Below are 20,566 nucleotides of genomic sequence, written 5' to 3'. Positions count from 1 at the left end.
TCATTCAATAGGATAAGGAAAGTCGTGTGATGTTCACACCAGATTTTTTTTTTCTTCTTCTTCTGAAATGCAAAGTTATATTGATTTGATTGATATTCTCAACTTGATGTTTTTTTTTTCTCTCTTTTTTTAATCGTTTGCTTTTGGCCGGGGCTTCACAAATGGGATGTCAGAAAAACAGATTTCACTGGTATATTCGTTCATACGTATTATTTCTTGAATTAAAGGCACGAAAAACCAACATCATAATCATTCACAATGTAGCAGTTGTTTCATTGCTACGAAATAAAAACGACGGTGAAACGCACATCTTTTTAAACTTAAAAAAAAAAAACAAAGATTTGTCATATGCCAAGAAACTTGAACAATTCGAAGTGACAATAACCTTTTTAAATAACTCAATATAGAACAACGTCAAGTGATTGACAAAATATATTTCATACTAATTTTAGCTCAGGTGTACATCAAGACATATAACTAAAATCTGAACCTTAATTGGCTCCTAGAACCTAGGATTAGGTAGAATAAAGCAATCTTAACACAAGTAGAGAAAGGAGTAACCTACACCTGAAAAACAACGGGATATAGCTCGCTTGCGAAAACAGTAGGGGTGGGTTTCACCAATCTCCCTTTTTAGCCTGTAACAGCCTGTTAGTTTAACAGACCTGTTAAACCTATAACTACAAATCAAATGGAACAATCTGACTGGCTTAAAAAAAAAAAAAAAAAAAACCAAGTTTACACCCAGACTGTGTTCCGACCACTAGCCATGAATTTGAAGCCTGTTTCACCAAGTTGATCGGTGAAAATAAATACGTGTTTAACAATTTGGTGACTAATGGAAACTTAAATATAGGCCTGGCGGCTCTTCGAATTGACTTTCGCGCACCTCTCGGCACGCTTGTTAGGTATTACACGAATCTTACCGGAGCAGGAGAGGCTGCAGCGTTGGCATTGGGGGTTGCAGAAGGGGTCTGATGGGCAGGAGTGGAAGGGGTCAGGGCAGGTTTCCTAGGGGTATTACCCTCGGTCACACTCTTCAGCGTCATTCCGTGATATGTCCCTGAAAAGCAAAGCGGTAGCATAAATACATAATAGGTTGCTAAAAACGCTTGACTTTTTCAACTTTCCTTAATGATTTATCATCTAATAAAGGAAAATAGCCTAATGGTCTTATCCCATGCTGTCCTCCTCTGTTGTTACCCAGCCTAGCTATTGTGGAGGGTATCACGCCTGCTTCATAAGCGCTAGGTCGCGGGTTCGATACCCAGCCGGAGTGACCTTTACCCAAAACAGATAAAGATCGTTTTTGGAACGGCTGGTTGTATCCCATACTGTCCTCCTCCGCTATTAATTTTGGGGATGATAAGAAGACCTCAATAGTTACAGTTTCCTCGTAACATTTTTTTTTTAAACCTTACCCATAGTATCGATTTTGAATCCTTCGGTTTCTTCTCTGGACTTGATGAATCGCTCCTGATCGTATCGATTGTACACAATGGGCTGAGGTACACTCTTGTTAACAGGGGTGGATGGTACGAGGGGAGTAGGGGGGGCAGGACGATGTCTCCCTTCTTCCCGAGCTTTGATTGACTGTAGGATGGCGAAGATGTTTTTGGAGAAGATCTGAAAAGCAAAATAGAATTGAAGAATATACTTACAGCCTAGTCAGCTTGGAGTGTAGCATGCCCTGCATGCCTGCCTTGTAAGTGCTGGGTCACGGATTTGTTTCCCGCCTAAGCCAAACTAAATTCTTGACAGATAATGTTCGTTCTCAGAACGACTAGCTTTTTCCTATCCAGTCCTCCTCCTCTCTTCCATTTTAGGACGATAAAACTTTTGTTGTCACAGTGTCCTATAACAAACTTCTCCTCTATCAAACTCAGGAGAAAAAAGTGTCAATTTTACCTTGCCAGAGGTGTGAAATATAGAAGTACGCGTCCTCCATTGTCTCTCGCGTGAAATAATATTCTTGGTAACGTCCACATCAAATGCCAGCATGTCTTTCAGATTATCTTTCTCTGCATCTTTGTCCCCAATATCTGTTCCATCTGTATCTGTGGCCACTCGCTTGATTGTGGTTCGCTTCTTGGCCAAACGCTTGGCCTTGATAGCAGCAATCTTTTCCACGGACATTGCCTCTGTGAGAGACCTGGCAACATCATACATTAGGTAGTGAATAAGGTTGAATGGTACATACTATCCTAGGGCCTAGAGCTATACTGTAATTTTGCCCTTTGTCTTGTAATGAAATTCAAAAACTGCTTGATATGAAGTAGAACAGAAAAATTGTGTTAAACCTTTGAACCTTATTGTTGGGAATATTCCCATTGTTGGGAATTTTCCCAACGCTTGTTCCCAACATTGAGTTTTCCCTGCCCCCTCAACATTGTTTGGAATATTCAACTCTGACCTGCATTTTAGGCTTGTACTATGACAAATACATTGTACAGTAGAGCATATTGATAAAATACATAAGTATTTTTGAAAAATTACTAATAAAGCAAATATTAAAGAGAAAAACCTACTAGATTGGTTCATGTACAGATACCCCTGCTTACTGGAATTTTGCCTGGCATACTGACAACTGACATGTGTTCATATTTAATTGCTGACTTCTTCATGAGTCTAATGTAGCAGTTGTTTCATTGCTACAAAATAAAAATGGCAGTGAACCACCCATATATTTTATTATTATTATTTTTTAATGTTCCTTACCCAGGTCCAAACTTGATGTTATCCAAAGTGACTGAGGCCTCCTTAGGAGCATCAAGTCGAGCAGCAAGCTGTTGTTTAACATGTTGCAAGTGCACCGAGTCTTCTAGTCTGGGCTTCTTGGCAGGAGTCTCAAGTTCTTCAGTACCAACACGTTTTACTTGAGTTGGGATCTCAAGGGGAGCAGTTTTGTCAATAGAGGCAGATGTGGCAACTTCTCCATTCAAATAAGCAAGGATATCCTTACGATATGGCCGAGGAACCACAGGGATGTTTGAAGCCTGTAAAGAGGAAAGAATAACATTTTCTTTCTTATATAATAATTTAAATGAATATCTACACTTTAAATTTAAATAATAATATTAAAAGAGGAGCTAATATCTTTTCATTACTGTCAACTGGGAACCAATCAGATAAAAAAAAAAAGGTTAAAGTGGATTGTCCCCTTGGTCCATTACTTTTGGATGATTAAATGCAGTATTTTTTTTCTTTTTTAAACACCATCTAAAGTTTTTGTATTTTTGAGAGACTAGTGAATTGTATCTAACCACCATTAAATGGGAAGCTCCATACTTACAGCAGCTTTTCTGACATAGGCTGTGTGATTCAGTCCAATATTTTTGAGAAAAAATAGAAGACATTCTAGAGTGTAGTATTTCTTCACTGCACCTTCTCTGGAAGACCTGAGAAAAACAAAAATAAAAATGTTTAGAGTGTAGTTAAAAAAAAGGGAAAGTTTTTAATTCAAATATTAGTAGAGACAAATCCTTCCCTATCCAAATAAAGAAACAAGTATTACCTTACTGGTACTAATGGCCTACCATGATTCTGTCTAGAGTTTTCAATGTTGTAGAGCCATGGGAAATATTAGTGAAATATGTATACCTAGAGAACAGGAGCATAGCTCTCTCGGCCAGAACAAGCCAGATTGCTATTTTATCAATCAAAACACCAAGACAGAAACCACCACCCCTGAGCATTTACCTACAACAATGATGGTCTTTTAGATCAGCTATTTTACTGCAATATGTTGATTATGTTGGATACTTACTGGTAATGCAAATAGTTGGTGTTAACATCTTTTGGCCATGAAAATTCTCCAAATATGATTTGGTTCTCCCGGAAAAAAAAAAAAAAAAAAAAAATGAATAGCAAGAGAACAAGTTGTCGCAAAATTAATAAATAAAAATTTGCTTCAAACCCGTCGAACGCCTTACTACCAAAACAGGTAGGCAGGTAACTGTTACACATTAAAATCCGTGGGCCTGGAGGAAATATCGCTGAATTCGGCTTGGCACGCAAAGTGTTAATAGGACTTTTTAGTCTTAGACGACAGTATAAAAAATAGGTTATATCGAATAAATAAATAGTAGGTACACAAGAAGTGGTCTGTATAAAATTTCGAGACACTGCAAGGTCTGCAAGCGAAAAAAAAAAAAAAATCAAATTGTCTTACTTTTGGAGAAAATTTCGACGGGGTTGGCATCCCAGGGCCATCCCTTGAACTGCCAGGCGGGACCCATCACAAACACCGCCACTACCCGGTCCCAGTCTGTACGGGCCAGCTTGAGCGGGTTGTCTATCACGCGGTACGGGACGGTGGTACCGTCCCCCTTGGATCTCTGGATGAGGATTTCGTTCTCTCGCTTCGACCCGGCCGCTCGCTTAGCCTCCGTCGTTACGAACCTAAAACATAATAGGATAAAGAAATGGACCCTTGAGAGGAAGGTAGCTACGAGGGTAGACGCTTGAGGCGTTCCTCTTTTTCTAACCTTCTTTTCCTCTTTTTCTTACCTATATTATGTCTTTCATTTATTAATTTTCTAAAAAAAAAAGCGCTATTCTTCTTCTCTCTTTCCACTCTTCACCTTCTACCGTTCATACGTATCGATGTTTCTAGTCGCTTTTATTTTGCCATTCGTCCCCTGTTAATCCTTTTTCAAGTAAAACCTTTTTTTATGCAATTTTCCCATTTCTGGATCTCTGGATGAGGATTTCGTTCTCTCGCTTCGACCCGGCCGCTCGCTTAGCCTCCGTCGTTACGAACCTAAAACATAATAGGATTAAGAAATGGACCTTGAGAGGAAGGTAGCTAAGAGGGTAGACGCTTGAGGCGTTCCTTGTCACTTAACCCTTATAGCTCTTTTTTCTCTTTTTCTAACCTTCTTTTCCTCTTTTTCTTACCTATATTATGTCTTTCATTTATTAAATTTCTAAAAAAAAGCGCTATATTCTTCTTCTTCTCTCTTTCCACTCTTCACCTTCTACCGTTCATAAGTATCGATGTTTCTAGTCGCTTTTATTTTGCCATTCGTCCCCTGTTAATCCTTTTTCAAATAAAACTTTTTTTTATGCAATTTTCCCATTTTTTTTCTTGGTCTTACCCTACAGCTCTATTATTATCAAATTAATGGTAGGATTGAACCCGCACCCTCTCATGACAATGCTGTTTCATGTGGAATGTTAATTTTTTCGAGCTCGAAGTTTTTTCTTTCAGGACGTTGAACGTAGGTACTTTTAAAAGAGTCTCTTCATCCACTCCTGGTGGGCGATTGAAAGGGGACACCTGCCGGCTTTCGCCTGAATCAAAGGTAGTAGGTACCGACCAGTTTTCAGTTAGCCTGCAAATTTAGATAGACGCGTCTGGCTTGTAAGCGCTAGGTCAATTCCCGTCCGGGGCGAATTTCGTCCTAATCAAATAAGGTTCGTTTTTAGAACGGGCTGGCTTTCTCCTATCTTGCACTTATTCTCTCTTCGATTTCGGGACGATAAGACCTCCTCTGTTATACATAGTGATGAGCGAGGTATTGGCTGCAGGGATGATAATGATGGGGGTGCGGGATATACGCTTCTGATGTGAGGGTGACGGGGCTCCACTGGGAAGACGAGTGTTCTGAAAATCAGAAATATTTGATTGAAAATTCATAACATTAAGGAATACATATTATCATTATCATTGATGTAATTATTGTTTAAGGCGAGAACCACAATTTGAGTTAAAACTCAATTCAACTCTTAAGGTACTACTATCACGTGACGTGACGATAGTGTGGATGTCCTGAACGAGATTACCTACAACATTATGGGAAACTTTGAACTACATCTTTCTAACTCCCCATGACTTAGCGTGACGTGATGTGATGGCAGTTTCTACTGTCTACCTTTAGATTAAGCAATTTGAATGGCTTTAAAAAAAGATTTTTTTTTTTAACTTACTTAAACCAAGTTTACACCCAGACTGTGTTCCGACCGCTAGCCATGAATTTGAAGCCTGTTTCACCAGGTTGATCGGTGAAAATAAATACGTGTTTAACAATTTGATGACTAATGGAAACTTAAATATAGGCCTGGCGGCTCTTCGAATTGACTTTCGCGCACCTCCGTAGGCAAAAAAAAAAAAAAAAAAAAAAAAAAAAAAAACAGACTTAGCCCACCCATTGGCACAATTTTCTATTACTTATTCTATTGACCATCCTTATTTAAACTTGTTTAAAACTTTATTTTCTTATTACATTCTATTATTTTAACTTTGCAGATCAAAAAGATTAAACAAAATTCTCTCACTGTATCTTTCACCATATCATCAATGTAGGTTGTAAGTTGAGTTTGATTGACTGTATTGCTACCATTTAACAGTATGTGAGTTTTCATAACAGGATTAACAGGACATTACAGTGTGCCATTACATTATGTAACTCCGATTTTATTACAAGATGATCTTGATATTTTTAGCATCAGTACCCCTTTATTACATTGATTTGTCTTGTTCATTTACTTGAGTTTATGTGTGAAATCTTTGCTTGATCATGTTTTCATATTACTAACATATTGTGTGTTCTCTGTGTGAAACATTTAAATTTCAATGAATAACCTTACAATATGAAAATTAACAACCTTCCAGCTCTTCTTTCATTTTAATTTTACCTTTTGATTATCTCCTCTAGAAGTCCTTTAATATCCTCACCTAAAAGATTTTTTCATATCAAAGTGAAGTGAAAATGTTAGTAGATATGTATGTTCCAACAACCAGATGTTAGTAAGTCTATTGAAACCTTTTTGTAGATGTTGTTGGATGGCTAATGTTTTCTTCTTTTCCTTTTTCAGAAACATCAAGTCCTTCATCTTCTGCTTAATCAATTCTAATCTATAAGGAAAATCAACAGTTGGCCATCAGAATGGGATTTATTGTAGTTATTTAGATAATGTCTCTGTTATTGTTGTTATCAGTTAATAATATGCAATCCTATTGTTACCTGACAACAAAAGATGAAAGACCACCTATCCGAAGTGGTAGGATTTTCAGTTGTATTGACCTCTTCTACTTTTTTCCTGTCAAACAGTTTTTGTGGGTAGCTGTAGACTTAGCCAGAGGAACTCAAAAGAGTATTCATATTGAATAACTGAGAAAGAAAATCCCTTTAGAGACATGGGAAAATGGTACAAGCAAGAAGAATAAAAACTTATAAAAAGAGATGTAGGGTTATGTGTACTTGAAATAAATATGTACCATTTAATTGTTTAAAATAATATAAAAATAAATAATGATGTACCTACATAATAAAGTACCATAATAATAAGATCAGCACATAAAAAAAGTCTTTTTACTTCCTAGTAGATATAAAAATAAACCGTAATATTAATAAATATCTAATAATTATTTATCATCAGTTCATTACCTATAAATCTATACATTTGTAAAAAAAAAGGCACCATTAAATTTGTCTTACTTCTGCTGAACCACACTAAGTACAGCATACTCAAATCTGTATACAACTCGGCACATTCGTATACCAAATGTCTTGATTCTAAGCAGGACATTCCTTACTGAAGTAGTAATCCAAATAAATTTGTTCTTATGGCTTATAGTTCACTTCACAGTGTTTTCTTGTGCCCTTTGAACTGTCAAGAACCTCGTGGGTCCTCAGTAATACGAGGCTTTACTGGAACATACAGGGTGTCAATAAAACTATTTGATGTGAAGGAAGAGGAAGAGTAAAAAGTTACTTCTGTTCTTCTTTATTTAAGATGAATCTTCACAAAATCACTTCAGAATCCAACAGTATGAAAGACAAATACCTAGTTCATCAATAGCTACTTAGTTCCTCATTTTATTAATGAGAATTTTATGGATTCCGCGAAGTGATTTTTTTAGCAAATTTTTATTCTTTGTTACTGAGTTATCCACGATTTCCGCCTCTCCTGAAGGAACTTTATATCTGTTTTACATCAGTAGAATAACAATCATGAACCTCTCAGTTCTATCAACATCTTCCTACAGGGAGATACAAAAAGCACCGGGAGTTTGAAACTCCATCGCACAATACGCGTTAAAGTGTTAAAATTCCGCGAAGTGATTTTTTTAGCAAATTTTTATTCTTTGTTACTGAGTTATCCACGATTTCCGCCTCTCCTGAAGGATAATTTATATCTGTTTTACATCAGTAGAATAACAATCATGAACCTCTCAGTTCTATCAACATCTTCCTACAGGGAGATACAAAAAGCACTTGGAGTTTGAAACTCCATCGCAGAATACGCGTTAAAGTGTTAAACTTCCGCGTAAATATGAAGTGATTTTTTTAGCTAATTTTTCTTCTTTGTTACTGAGTTATCCACTATTTCCGCCTCTCGTGAAGGATTTTTTTTTTAAATTTCAGTCCAGAATTCTAAATGGTACGGAATTTTCCGTATCCGTGTAAAGCTGTGTCCACACATAGTCGACGCCGTCAATCGACGAGGTGAACAGGTGAATCTATGTTGTCAAGGCAGTGCACGGTTTCGGTCGATGTCGATCGACCATCGATCGAAGACGTCGACTATGTTTGTGTGGAGTGTGGACATAGCTTTAGGAATATTTCAGTTCGGATTCCACAAAATATGACTCGTGTGCAGGATATTTTTCACTCTGTATAGCTAAATGAGTACGGAATTTTCCGTATCCGTGTAAAGCTGTGTCCACACATAGTCGACGCCGTCAATCGACGAGGTGAACAGGTGAATCTATGTTGTCGAGGCAGTGCACGGTTTCAGTTGACGTCGATCGAAGACGTTGACTATGTGTGGACATAGCTTTAGGAATATTTCAATTCGGATTCACTCTGTAAACCTAAATGAAAGATTCCATACAGACCGTGTTGAAATCCTCTGGATGGTTGCCAGCATCGTTTCATTATACATGTATTTCATTAACCCAGGCAAATTATAATCCAGACAGCCTATCAACTACCTGTCAACCTATACTGTATTGGAAAGGGATTAAATGCAGCTTTCCAGACAGGACTCTTAACTGAAAGCCAGGTGCACCATCGATGAATTTGTCGTCTTATACATACCTACTAATATTCTAATTGAAAAGTTTTGTTAAGGTTTTGTACCGAACTTGAACTGTCAAACTTTCCTTGGCGGGGCGGAGAGCTACCACGCTCCTTATTTTAGCCGCAGTCTGTGGGCCTAAATTCGCTTGTAAAGGGCTCTCTTTGTCGTAATAAACACTAAATTTGGTTAAATCAAATTGATCTGGACATATTATGTAGGTGAGTTGTATGTCTGAACTTGTGTCTACAACGTATACTCAGTGCATCTGGCACATCCACCAACAATACCAACATAATAGTTAGTGGATGTGCCAATTTCTGCCGGTATCAGTTTACATAGGTAAGTACTTGAGTGGGTAGATAAATTTGTAATAAGTAATTGTATTTTACAGCTTGTCTTTCGCACATTAATTTGTATCCTTGTTAGGTCTTTCATTTAAATTTACCTACATGTTTAAACTTTGTCATGCATATTTCTCTTTTCCATTAAAAGAAATATTAAAGGCCTCTTTCATTTTTTTCCAGTCACCACTAGCCACACCGAACCCCCTAGGATATTTGGCAACAGATTCAACAGCCAATAAGCACACAACTTCTCTCTTTCTGTCCGCAGTAGGTATCTGCCTATTATGCACCTACTACCAGTAGTACTGAACCGTTGGAAATAACTTACGATTTTTCATTTCTTTCTTCTTAACCGAACGAAAAAACGAAAGTCGTTTTAACTTTACGTTTTAAACTCGACGTGACGCCGATGCGACGCTTACAACTGTTCCAGCTTGGGCAGGTTTTGGAAAGCCTTGGACCCGATCTCCGTGATTCTGTTCTTGTACAAATACCTGAAACCACCCAAAGCAAACAGTTTACAATTTATTATCTGGATTCATCTGTTCAAATATCGTGATCTACTCTCACGACTGCAACTGACGAGCTTGGAACTTTGAATAACAAAGTGACAAGGCAAGTAGTAAGTAGTTAAAATGACAAAGCTTACGTAAGACAAGACACCTATCTATTAAATCTTGAAACGTTAGTTTACAATGACAATAAAGTTATGGTAGAGGCACTAATACAAATGTATGGGTAGCTATAAAGATACATAAGTATTCAGCTACATATATCCTATAATCTACAGTAAGTTTACTTACTTCAACTTTTACAAGTATAGATATATAGGTACTTACTTCCTGTACATAATTATCACAATCACTTGTATATAGCCTTGAAGTACGACCCTGATCCAGGATTTAAAAATCATAGATACCTGCCTCCTTGATATTAGTAAGTACCTAAGCATAATGCGCGAGATACTACCTTTCATCAACTTTTTATGGGCAATAGAATATGAAAGTGACAAGGCAAGTAGTAAGTAGTTAAAATGACAAAGCTTACGTAAGACAAGACACCTATCTATTAAATCTTGAAACGTTAGTTTATAATGACAATAAAGTTATTGTAGAGGCACTAATACAAATGTATGGGTAGCTATAAAGATACATAAGTATTTAGCTACATATATCCTATAATCTAAAGTAAGTTTACTTACTTCAACTGTTACAAGTATAGATATATATGTACTTACTTCCTGTACATAATTATCACAATCACTTGTATATAGCCTTGAAGTACGAGCCTGATCCAGGATTTAAAAATCATAGATAGTACCTGCCTCCTTGATATTAGTAATAATGCGCGAGATACTACCTTTCATCAACTTTTTATGGGTAATAGAATATGGATTTAACTATAACTTACAAATATTTGAGTTCAGTAAGTCCATCGAAGACGCCATTTTGTAGCTTCTGGATTTGATTGTTATTCAGCAACCTGTTGACAGGATTAGCAAATTAATACCGAGGTTTTTTTTCCGTAATTAGTAAATAGGTACCTATTCGTATCATAAAAAGAAGATAGGTACCTATTTGTACCTGATCCAACTTTTAAGCTCTTTGAGGGCTATTTTTTGTTTACATATGTACATAAATTGTAAATGTTTAACATCCGCAAATCCTAATGGATGTAGCAGATAACTGTCATGTACGAAAACAACATAATAATAAGAATTTATCACTTTTAATAATTAGCTGATCAAAGAAATCCACATGTTATGAGGTATCTATTTATTATCATTTGTTTGGATTATAGGTATTGATTTTTCTTATTCACAGATAAAGATACCAATTTATTGGCATTATTGGCAATGTACAAATTTGCTTACATACGTAGATACCTATTAAGAAAATGGCAGATATGTTAGCTGTTAGAGGTACCTAACGTACCTACGTACTAGTACGTACCCAAGTAAAAGGCAGATACTTTATACCTACTTATACGAACGCACTTGTGATCCTATGAATACGGCAGATATTTTATACTTACAATGTGTTCAGATGTTTTAAATTTGACAATATGTTGGGAGGTATTTCTTTGATTTTATTGAAGCGGAGATCTCTGGAAAATAGAAAAAAGCGACATTATTAGAATACATAATATAGTAACATAGTTACATACGTAAGCCTGGGATCGCGATCTGAGATGAAATTTGGTTTTAACTCTCGGATCAATCTGGAAAACAATAAATCCAAAATAATAATAATAAACAACACCATTTACCTATTGGTTACTTTTGGTCACTCTAAAGCTGGCAGCGGCAGCTAATCAAGTAATCAATCATGAATTCATGAGTCATAATTATGCAGAACTCATGATTCTGAGGGACCTAATAGTGTAATATCTGACATGCATATGCATCTACTGAGGATGAGGAAAGCCTTGGTTCGCATCAGAAACACTCATTCCACTCAGCAAAAAAAGCAGTTAAGGAGTCGAACACGAAAATAAACAAAAAACGCTGGCAAATGGCGTTGTGTATGTTTCGCATTCACAGCATAAAATTCGCGATAAAACGGCGCGGCGGATGTTATTCTTGATTTTTTACTTTCCTTATCCTATTCCTATAGCAAGGAAAGTAGGTAATAAGGTAATGTAGATAATCGGGTCAAATTTTTGATGGTGAGTTTTTAGTGCCAAAACACGTTTTGAGGACCCTAGACTCCCTAGAGCAGGGGTTCCCAATAAGCCCATATAATTTATGCCCTTCTGTGGCCCCTCGGCAATTGCATGTCCCATATTATCAAAAATCAGCTGTTCTACTGGGTCTCCAACTTACTTGTCTCTCACCCAAACAATTTCTGGGCGCGGATTTCCTTCGGCTTTACACGTGAAAAACACCTCATCTCCCAACGTCACTTCTACATCTCGTGGGTCCTCAGTAATACGAGGCTTTACTGGAACATACAGGGTGTCAATAAAACTATTTGATGTGAAGGAAGAGGAAGAGTAAAAGTTACTTGTGTTCTTCTTTAGTTAAGATGAATCTTCACAAAATCACGTCAGAATCCATCAGTATGAAAGACAAATACCTAGTTGATCAATAGCTACTTAGTTCATCATTTTATTAATGAGAATTTTATGACAGTTGTGGGGGCTTTCTGCTGAAAGGGTACTGAGCTAGTGATCATGGACCTTCGCTGGATACATTTGGGAGATCCTAAATACATCGATTCCGTAGGGTTTGAAACTGAAAGTTGGTGAGAGCAGTACTATAATTTTCTCCTTTTTCAACGGCACGGAACTCGCGTATGACCTTTTTTTTGGAGTTGACCCAACTCATAAGTTCTTCCGCGCTAACTTCTCACATAGCTTTGGAATTCCCTGGCAGACTTACCACAGTGTAGATCTTCCTCGTTAATAAGAGCCAAGGGTTTGCCTTCCATGTGGGAGGTGAGAGCAGTACTATAATTTTCTCCTTTTTCAACGGCACGGAACTCGCGTATGACCTTTTTTTTGGAGTTGACCCAACTCATAAGTTTTTCAGCGCTAACTTCTCACATAGCTTTGGAATTCCCTGGCAGACTTACCACAGTGAAGATCTTCCTCGTTAATAAGAGCCAAGGGTTTGCCTTCCATATGGGAAGGAAATCGACAAGTGGCCGTAAACTGGGAACTGTCCTGTTTGTCTTGAAGCATTTTAGTAAGCCACATCATCTGGCAGTCACACACCAAGGCGTTGCTATCCAGTCGTCTGCACGGGAGAAAAATCAAAGGATTAAAATGATATACGCGTACTGAAGCTAGTGTTGAGGTTAAAATTAATATTGAATGGAAGTTCATCTATGGCCGAATGCGGCGGTACTTTTCCCAATTTTGATTGGGCATCCAACCCAACGAAGTTGAACACAACTTGTTGTGTTCTATAGAGAACTCTGCATAAAATAAAGTTGTTTAATAGGTACGTAGGATCTAACAGGTTGGAGGTGGTTATTGGTACTATAATATATGATTTAAGGATAAACTTTTCGTGTACCAGCAAGGGTCAGTACTCATACAGTGTACCCGTACTCGGAATCAGTGTACCTACATGAGCTATCTTTCTATTAGGCTTTTTATCGCTACCAGTGACTCGAGTAAGCCACCCAGGTTTTTATCCAAGTCTAAAGTTTCCTCTAGGCTGGCGGATTACAAAAGTTTAGTTCACTTACAGACGAGACAGTTTGTGTAGTCCATGAAATGACCCGGGGGCAATGCTGCGGAGTTTGTTATCCTGCAGGAATCTGTGGAAACAGAAGAACAATACAGGAAAATCAAAGAACAATACATCCCTAACCATGATGGACTTAGATCATTGGACCCAAGCTATAATATTGAAAATACCGGAGTTTCCTTCCATAAATATAAATTTCAAATTTTGCTCTTCTTTTCGTAGTTTGTAATTTTTTTTGCGTCAAAATGACGTCATCCCAAATAGCCCCCAGAACAGTGCAATCTAGTGCTCTCGGTTTTTCGAATATATTTAGAAAAAAACTTGCGATATTGGTTTTTTTGTTTGTCCAAATTTGACCTGAAGTCAAAGTCTAACTAGTGCCAACCAACTCACTATCAGGTAGACCTGATCAAGTTGCCTGTCGTCAAGTCTACCTGATTGTGAGTGGCTGGCCTAAGACTATCTATTGGTATACTCACAACCGGTCCAGGTTCTCCAAGTTTGAAAAAACTCCCTTCTCAATACGCTCCAGCCGATTGTGGTGCAGATATCTGAAATTAGAAACACAATCGCCCCAACAGGTGAAATACAGGGTCTGTCATAGGGAGGTTTTTGCGGCTCCATTTGCCACGGGCCGGGCTATTCAAGGGGGCCTCCAAAACCAGCAATTTTTCCCATAAAAAAAAAAAAAAATGTAACGTGGAGCCGTGGAGGGACCTTTGTTGGAGATAGCCCCGGGGGAAGGCTATGAACGCCCCTTGTGAAAGACATGCGTAAGGCATACTCTGAAGAGGTATACAATACCGTGGAGCCGTGGAGGGACCTTTGTTGGAGATAGCCCCGGGGGAAGGCTATGAACGCCCCTTGTGAAAGACATGCGTAAGGCATACTCATACTCTGAAGAGGTATACAATACATACAGATACTCATTAGCACGTATGTATGTATTTATGATAAATCCTCTTGAGTACTAGCGTCTGTTAATCTCATGGGCATGTTGAAATGTAGCTTCAAAAATCACACTTTAGACATAGAGAAGGAAAGACATGAAATAGGGAACTTGAATGCTGAAAGGAAATTTATATCTGTTTTACATCAGTAGAATAACAATCATGAACCTCTCAGTTCTATCAACATCTTCCTACAGGGAGATACAAAAAGCACTTGGAGTTTGAAACTCCATCGCAGAATACGCGTTAAAGTGTTAAACTTCCGCGTAAATATGAAGTGATTTTTTTAGCTAATTTTTCTTCTTTGTTACTGAGTTATCCACTATTTCCGCCTCTCGTGAAGGATTTTTTTTTTAAATTTCAGTCCAGAATTCTAAATGGTACGGAATTTTCCGTATCCGTGTAAAGCTGTGTCCACACATAGTCGACGCCGTCAATCGACGAGGTGAACAGGTGAATCTATGTTGTCGAGGCAGTGCACGGTTTCAGTTGACGTCGATCGAAGACGTTGACTATGTGTGGACATAGCTTTAGGAATATTTCAATTCGGATTCACTCTGTAAACCTAAATGAAAGATTCCATACAGACCGTGTTGAAATCCTCTGGATGGTTGCCAGCATCGTTTCATTATACATGTATTTCATTAACCCAGGCAAATTATAATCCAGACAGCCTATCAACTACCTGTCAACCTATACTGTATTGGAAAGGGATTAAATACAGCTTTCCAGACAGGACTCTTAACTGAAAGCCAGGTGCACCATCGATGAATTTGTCGTCTTATACATACCTACTAATATTCTAATTGAAAAGTTTTGTTAAGGTTTTGTACCGAACTTGAACTGTTAAACTTTCCTTGGCGGGGCGGAGAGCTACCACGCTCCTTATTTTAGCCGCAGTCTGTGGGCCTAAATTCGCCTGTAAAGGCCTCTCTTTGTTGTAACAAACACCAAGTTTGGTTAAATCAAATTGATCTGGACATAGGTGAGTTGTATATCTGAACTTGTGTCTACAACGTATATTCAGTGCATCTGGCACATCCACCAACATAATAATTAGTGGATGTGCCAATTTCTGCCGGTATCAGTTTACATAGGTAAGTACTTGAGTAGGTAGATAAATTTGTAATAAGTAATTGTATTTTACAGCTTGTCTTTCGCACATTAATTTGTATCCTTGTTAGGTCTTTCATTTAAATTTACCTATACATGTTTAAACTTTGTCATGCATGTTTCTCTTTTCCATTAAAAGAAATATTAAAGGCCTCTTTCATTTTTTCCAGTCACCACTAGTCACTCTGTCACCTCTGAACTTTGACTTACAACTGTTCCAGCTTGGGCAGGTTTTGGAAAGCCTTGGACCCGATCTCCGTGATTCTGTTCTTGTACAAATACCTGAAACCACCCGAAGCAAACAGTTTGATGTAAAGTGTTTTATTAGACTGTCTCGCCAGACCGTAACCCCCAATTTTTGCACAAAATTAAAATTGTAAAAAAAGAACATTATCTGAGAACTGGAATTTATTACATGTAAAAAAATTAAAACATGACATAAATACCAATAGGTACTTTGGACTAAAATAGAGTTTTATGAAGAACATTGCATTCGTCATGGATGATTAGAAGTCTTCTTTTCATATCTGAATAGGAATGACATTTTTTTTTTTTTTTTTAAAGGTTTGACAGAGGGAACTTTAACTGCTATGGTCTTATCGTCCCGAAATCGAAGAGAGAAGGAAGACAGGATAGGAGAAAGCCAGCCGTTCCGAGAACGAACATTATCCCATCAGGATAAAATCCGCCCCGGGCAGGAATCGAACCCGCGGCCTAGCGCTTACAAGGCAGACGCACTACCAACTAAGCTAACTAGGCTGGCTAAATAGCTTGGAGAATACACTACCTTGTAAGAGTCGTAAGCGCTAAGTCACGGATTCGATTTCCGCCCAGGGCGAACTTTGTCCTATCCTGTTTTCCTTCTCTCTTCTCTTTTGGGACGACAAGACCTAAAAGCAGTTACCAGCTTCCTCCTCCAAACCCTTTAAAAAATAAATAATAAATAAATAGTTCAAACACAAATAAAATAGGTACCTACGTGATATAACTTTATTTTATCACTGTTCCACCGTGGTATAGCTCTATAAAGCTATAAACTGAGAACCGCTGGTCCCCCTGGACTATTTCTTTCGTTTTCCTATGAACAGAACACACGTAGCTTCCATATAAGTTGGGCTTGTGGCTGAACCCTATAGATTAAGAGTTCTGGGTTGGTACCATTGTATTGTGCTATATGAAATGATCGGAGATGATAAAGCACGCGCTTGCAGAGGATTTTAAGTCTGAACTTCAGACGGAGAAATAAAAATCGATAAATAAAAACTTCTCAGAAAACAACTCGAGAGTTGTGAACTGGAAGACATTAGGCGTTAGAGGGTGGACTCAGAATCTTCACGCTTCAGATACCTACACAGAGAGTTTACATGGACGTCTCTTTTTTAAGGAGGCTTGATAGAGAGAGAGAGAACTTTTTGTGAAATGGGTTTGTTTTGTGAAAATGTAACAACAAAGGTCTTGTCGTTCCTTAATCAAAGAGAGAAGATGGACAGGATAGAAGAAAGCCTGTTCAGTTTCTTTCGTGTCGCAGACCAATTCAAAATCAGAATTAAACTAACGATCGCGTTATCTCGCAACAAGCAAACAGACAAACAATCTTAATGTAAAGTTAAGCAAACAGATAAACAATCTTAATGCAAATTGCTAAAGCTCGAAGTAGGTAGGTATACTATATGTTTGGTACAGTCAGCAAAAATGAATTATAAGTTCAAATTATGTGGGTTAAACCTAGGTTCTAAGTGTTGACCCGTTGAACTCAGGAATTTTACACCAAACATGCTATTGTTCACACCTCGAAGCCACTGTGCGTCCAAACAATATATCAAGTAGGTACGTTTTTGTTAAAGTTAGTTTTGTTATCTATCTTAACGTCAAGAAATGACCTTAAAGCTCTTTAACGAGTAAGACGTTCCAGGTTTCTTGGAACCCCCTAGGATATTTGGCAACAGATTCAACAGCCAATAAGCACACAACTTCTCTCTTTCTGTCCGCAGTAGGTATCTGCCTATTACTATTATGCACCTATTACCAATAGTACTGAACCGTTGGAAAGAACTTACGATTCTTTATTTCTTTCTTCTTAACCGAACGAAAAAACGAAAGTCGTTTTAACTTTACGTTTTAAACTCGACATGACGCCGATGCGACGCTGCGCTGTTGCATTTAAATTTGTTTGTTTGTTTGTTTGTTCTTGATTTGTTTTTTGTTTTTGTTTTTTTTTTCTTTTCTTTCTTTCAACACTTTGATGTTTGGCATCAAACAAAAGTAGGTACCTAATTTGTTGATTAGTTTATGGGCCGTTGGGACTAGTTGGGAGGGACTTAGGGGGCTTTTTTCCCCGAGTGAGGCCTGTATACATCCCATGCTCACCTAATAACTATAACAGACTATACTTGTATAATGTACGTAGATTCCGTAGGTATGTTTATAAAATGCTTAATTAATATAGACCGGTAAGCATTAAATCTGCGTGGAATTTACTTACTGAACACCTAACGTTCTTCCTTGTTTATAATAGTCTCGTGTTAACGTAGGAGTTCATATTGCACAGACTTGAAGCTTGGACTCTTCATTGTTTAGTCTGTTTGCAATATCTTGGCATCGGGCATCGTTAGCAGACTACATAGGACTTCAGTCATTTCACGTATCTCTACCTACTATTAGTGTTTTTATAGGTTTAGGTGTTTTATGGCCTGTTACCTTTTGTTCTTACGTACCTCTGATTGTATTAGGCAAAGACAGTATAGTTCTTATAGTGTTATATCTGAAAACAAAACAAGTTAGGATCCAACAGAGCATAAGAGGATAAAGAAGAATACAAGAAGTGTTAAAAGTACTACGTGACAGTCGTGACATTTAATTTTATAATTTAAAAGTGCACGTAAAGACACCTGTGAGGTGGACTTGAAGGTAGGGAAATGAATAATGAATGTTGTCATTTGTCTTGAAACAAAATTATTTATCTAAAATACCTATCTATCTTTGAAAAGTATATAGAATAATATTAATATTTAGGTACTAATAATATTATTATTTAGGTACTAATCCTGAAAGAAAATGCACGTTAAACTCAGGCGTAGGTGTGTGGGCATTTAGCCATCCAATACACCTACTCTAAGACCCTACAGAAAATACCTAGGCAAAAAAATGTCACCCTATAAAACTATACAATATGCGGAAAGACCTAACAAACGCGCTGTTCAGTATCTGACATGGGTTTTTAGGGTTCTTAGATTTGAGATATATGAGAAAGATATCATTACATGTTAGGGATGTTAACATTGAATTGTACTTAGCACTCAGATAAAACAATATTGGTTATTTATCATTTTACGTAATATTCCTATCGGATCCTTGTGTTACCCTTCATTCGACGAAAAGATACCCTTCTGACCAGCTTCCTCATATTACCCTAAGTACTCAGTCTGAGTGGGGCCGAGAAGAGCCACCAGAACACGATTGTTCAGATGGTCACCCGTCCGAATTCCAACCACGCGCAACATTGGTTAACTTCAAAATCCATCTGGGAACTGGTGCGTTTCAGTGTCCTATCACTCCTATCGCCGAGCCGCTGGCCTTATACAGAAAACAACATCTACCGTTCATAATGCGAATAAAACCATTCTTCTCCGGGATTCGAATTCACTTCCTTCTGTTTTTCGACGCGCCTAAGCCCACCATGATATGGGACAGGATAATAAACGTCAGGTTTTAGGTATTACAACCAGCATAAAATATTCTGAACACAATTCTCGACAGCTTTACGAGGAAGACGTTAACCACAAGTAAAGAAAGGAGTAACCTACACCTGAAAAACAACGGGATATAGCTCGCTTGCGAAAACAGTAGGGGTGGGTTTCACCAATCTTCCTTTTTAGCCCTTAACAGCCTGTTAGTTTAACAGCCCTGTTAAACCTATAACAAATCAAATGGAATTAACTGGCTGTTAGCTTAACATGCCTTTTAGGGACTGAAAAAAATATTGGTAAAATCCACTGTGGGAGTTATTAATTTTTCTCAGGTATCAGGGGAAAAAAATAGTTTTACTAAGCGGAAACATTTTGTCGTTCAATGTCAAAATTTCCACCAGTATCTTCTAGAACTGCAGCTCTAAATAGCCGCGCCCCGCCTGCCTTGTAAGCGCTAGGTCGCAAGTTCGATTCCCACCCGGGGCGAACTTTCTGCTGAACAGATAGGTTTCCTTCTGGGAACGGGTGGTTTTCTCCTATCCTGTTTTTCTTCTCTCTTCGATTTCGGGACGATAAGACCTAAATTGTAACATTTCCCTCTATCAAACTTCGTAAAACAACTTTAAATGAAAATAACAAATCTATAGGTGTTAAAAATCAAGTGTCAAACTGTCGAGTTACAGTACCGGAAATTAAATAACCGAACAAACGATCTTATTGGCGGAGGGGCTCATAGAGCGAGGTTAGAAAATATTACCAAGTTCCATAGCCGAACAAACGATCTTATTGGCGGAGGGGCTCATAGAGCGAGGTTGGAAAATGTTACCAAGTTCCGCAAGCCAATAGAAATGTGGGATTCTTAATCAACGGAATTTTTCCCTGGTGCTGTAGTCACTTATAATAAGTACCTTTGTTAAAACTATTCCAACCTTCAAATGGTAGTTAAGGCGGGGAACCCCCAATTTTTTAAAACTTAAAAAAAAAAAAAAAAAAAAAAAAACAAAGATTTGTCATATGCCAAGAAACTTGAAGAATTCGAAGTGACAATAACCTTTTTAAATAACTCAATATAGAACAACGTCAAGTGATTGACGAAATATATTTCATACTAATTTTAGCTCAGGTGTACATCAAGACATATAACTGAAATCTGAACCTTAATTGGCTCCTAGAACCTAGGATTAGGTAGAATAAAGCAATCTTAACACAAGTAACTATCAATTATAAGTTATGGACTTTTGGTAA

The 20,566-nt window shown here is 37.7% G+C and overlaps 3 protein-coding genes and 1 long non-coding RNA gene across 4 annotated transcripts in view; 2 read left to right on the top strand and 2 right to left on the bottom strand.

Annotated features, from left to right (window-relative positions):
* LOC103506238 (protein stunted-like) overlaps positions 1 to 20,566 on the top strand; it is a 28,153-nt gene that overhangs the window by 1,465 nt on the left and 6,122 nt on the right. The gene's annotated exons all lie outside the window — the stretch shown is intronic.
* LOC103506268 (parafibromin) lies at positions 912 to 5,975 on the bottom strand. The gene is made up of 9 exons (XM_026821343.1): positions 5,949 to 5,975; positions 5,505 to 5,608; positions 4,191 to 4,401; positions 3,767 to 3,831; positions 3,293 to 3,398; positions 2,719 to 2,996; positions 1,909 to 2,152; positions 1,422 to 1,626; positions 912 to 1,063 (listed from the first exon to the last, which is right to left on the bottom strand). The coding sequence occupies exons 1-9, from the start codon at positions 5,973 to 5,975 to the stop codon at positions 912 to 914; spliced, it is 1,392 nt and encodes a 463-aa protein (XP_026677144.1).
* On the top strand, positions 6,231 to 7,285 carry LOC113466187. The gene is made up of 2 exons (XR_003390661.1): positions 6,231 to 6,310; positions 6,820 to 7,285. It is a non-coding gene; the product is annotated as an uncharacterized LOC113466187 (long non-coding RNA).
* Positions 12,190 to 19,135, bottom strand: LOC113466170 (peroxidasin-like). Its single transcript, XM_026821342.1, has 6 exons — positions 19,044 to 19,135; positions 15,846 to 15,917; positions 14,052 to 14,123; positions 13,571 to 13,642; positions 12,950 to 13,113; positions 12,190 to 12,316 (listed from the first exon to the last, which is right to left on the bottom strand). Exons 1-6 carry the CDS (start codon positions 19,133 to 19,135, stop codon positions 12,195 to 12,197), a joined length of 594 nt encoding a protein of 197 aa, XP_026677143.1. The 3' UTR covers positions 12,190 to 12,194.

This window comes from Diaphorina citri, unplaced genomic scaffold (assembly GCF_000475195.1).
Source record: "Diaphorina citri unplaced genomic scaffold, Diaci psyllid genome assembly version 1.1 scaffold224, whole genome shotgun sequence".
Lineage (NCBI taxonomy): Eukaryota > Metazoa > Arthropoda > Insecta > Hemiptera > Psyllidae > Diaphorina > Diaphorina citri.
The sequence above is the reverse complement of the archived record's forward strand: the minus strand, read 5'-3'. Positions and strand labels throughout refer to the sequence as shown.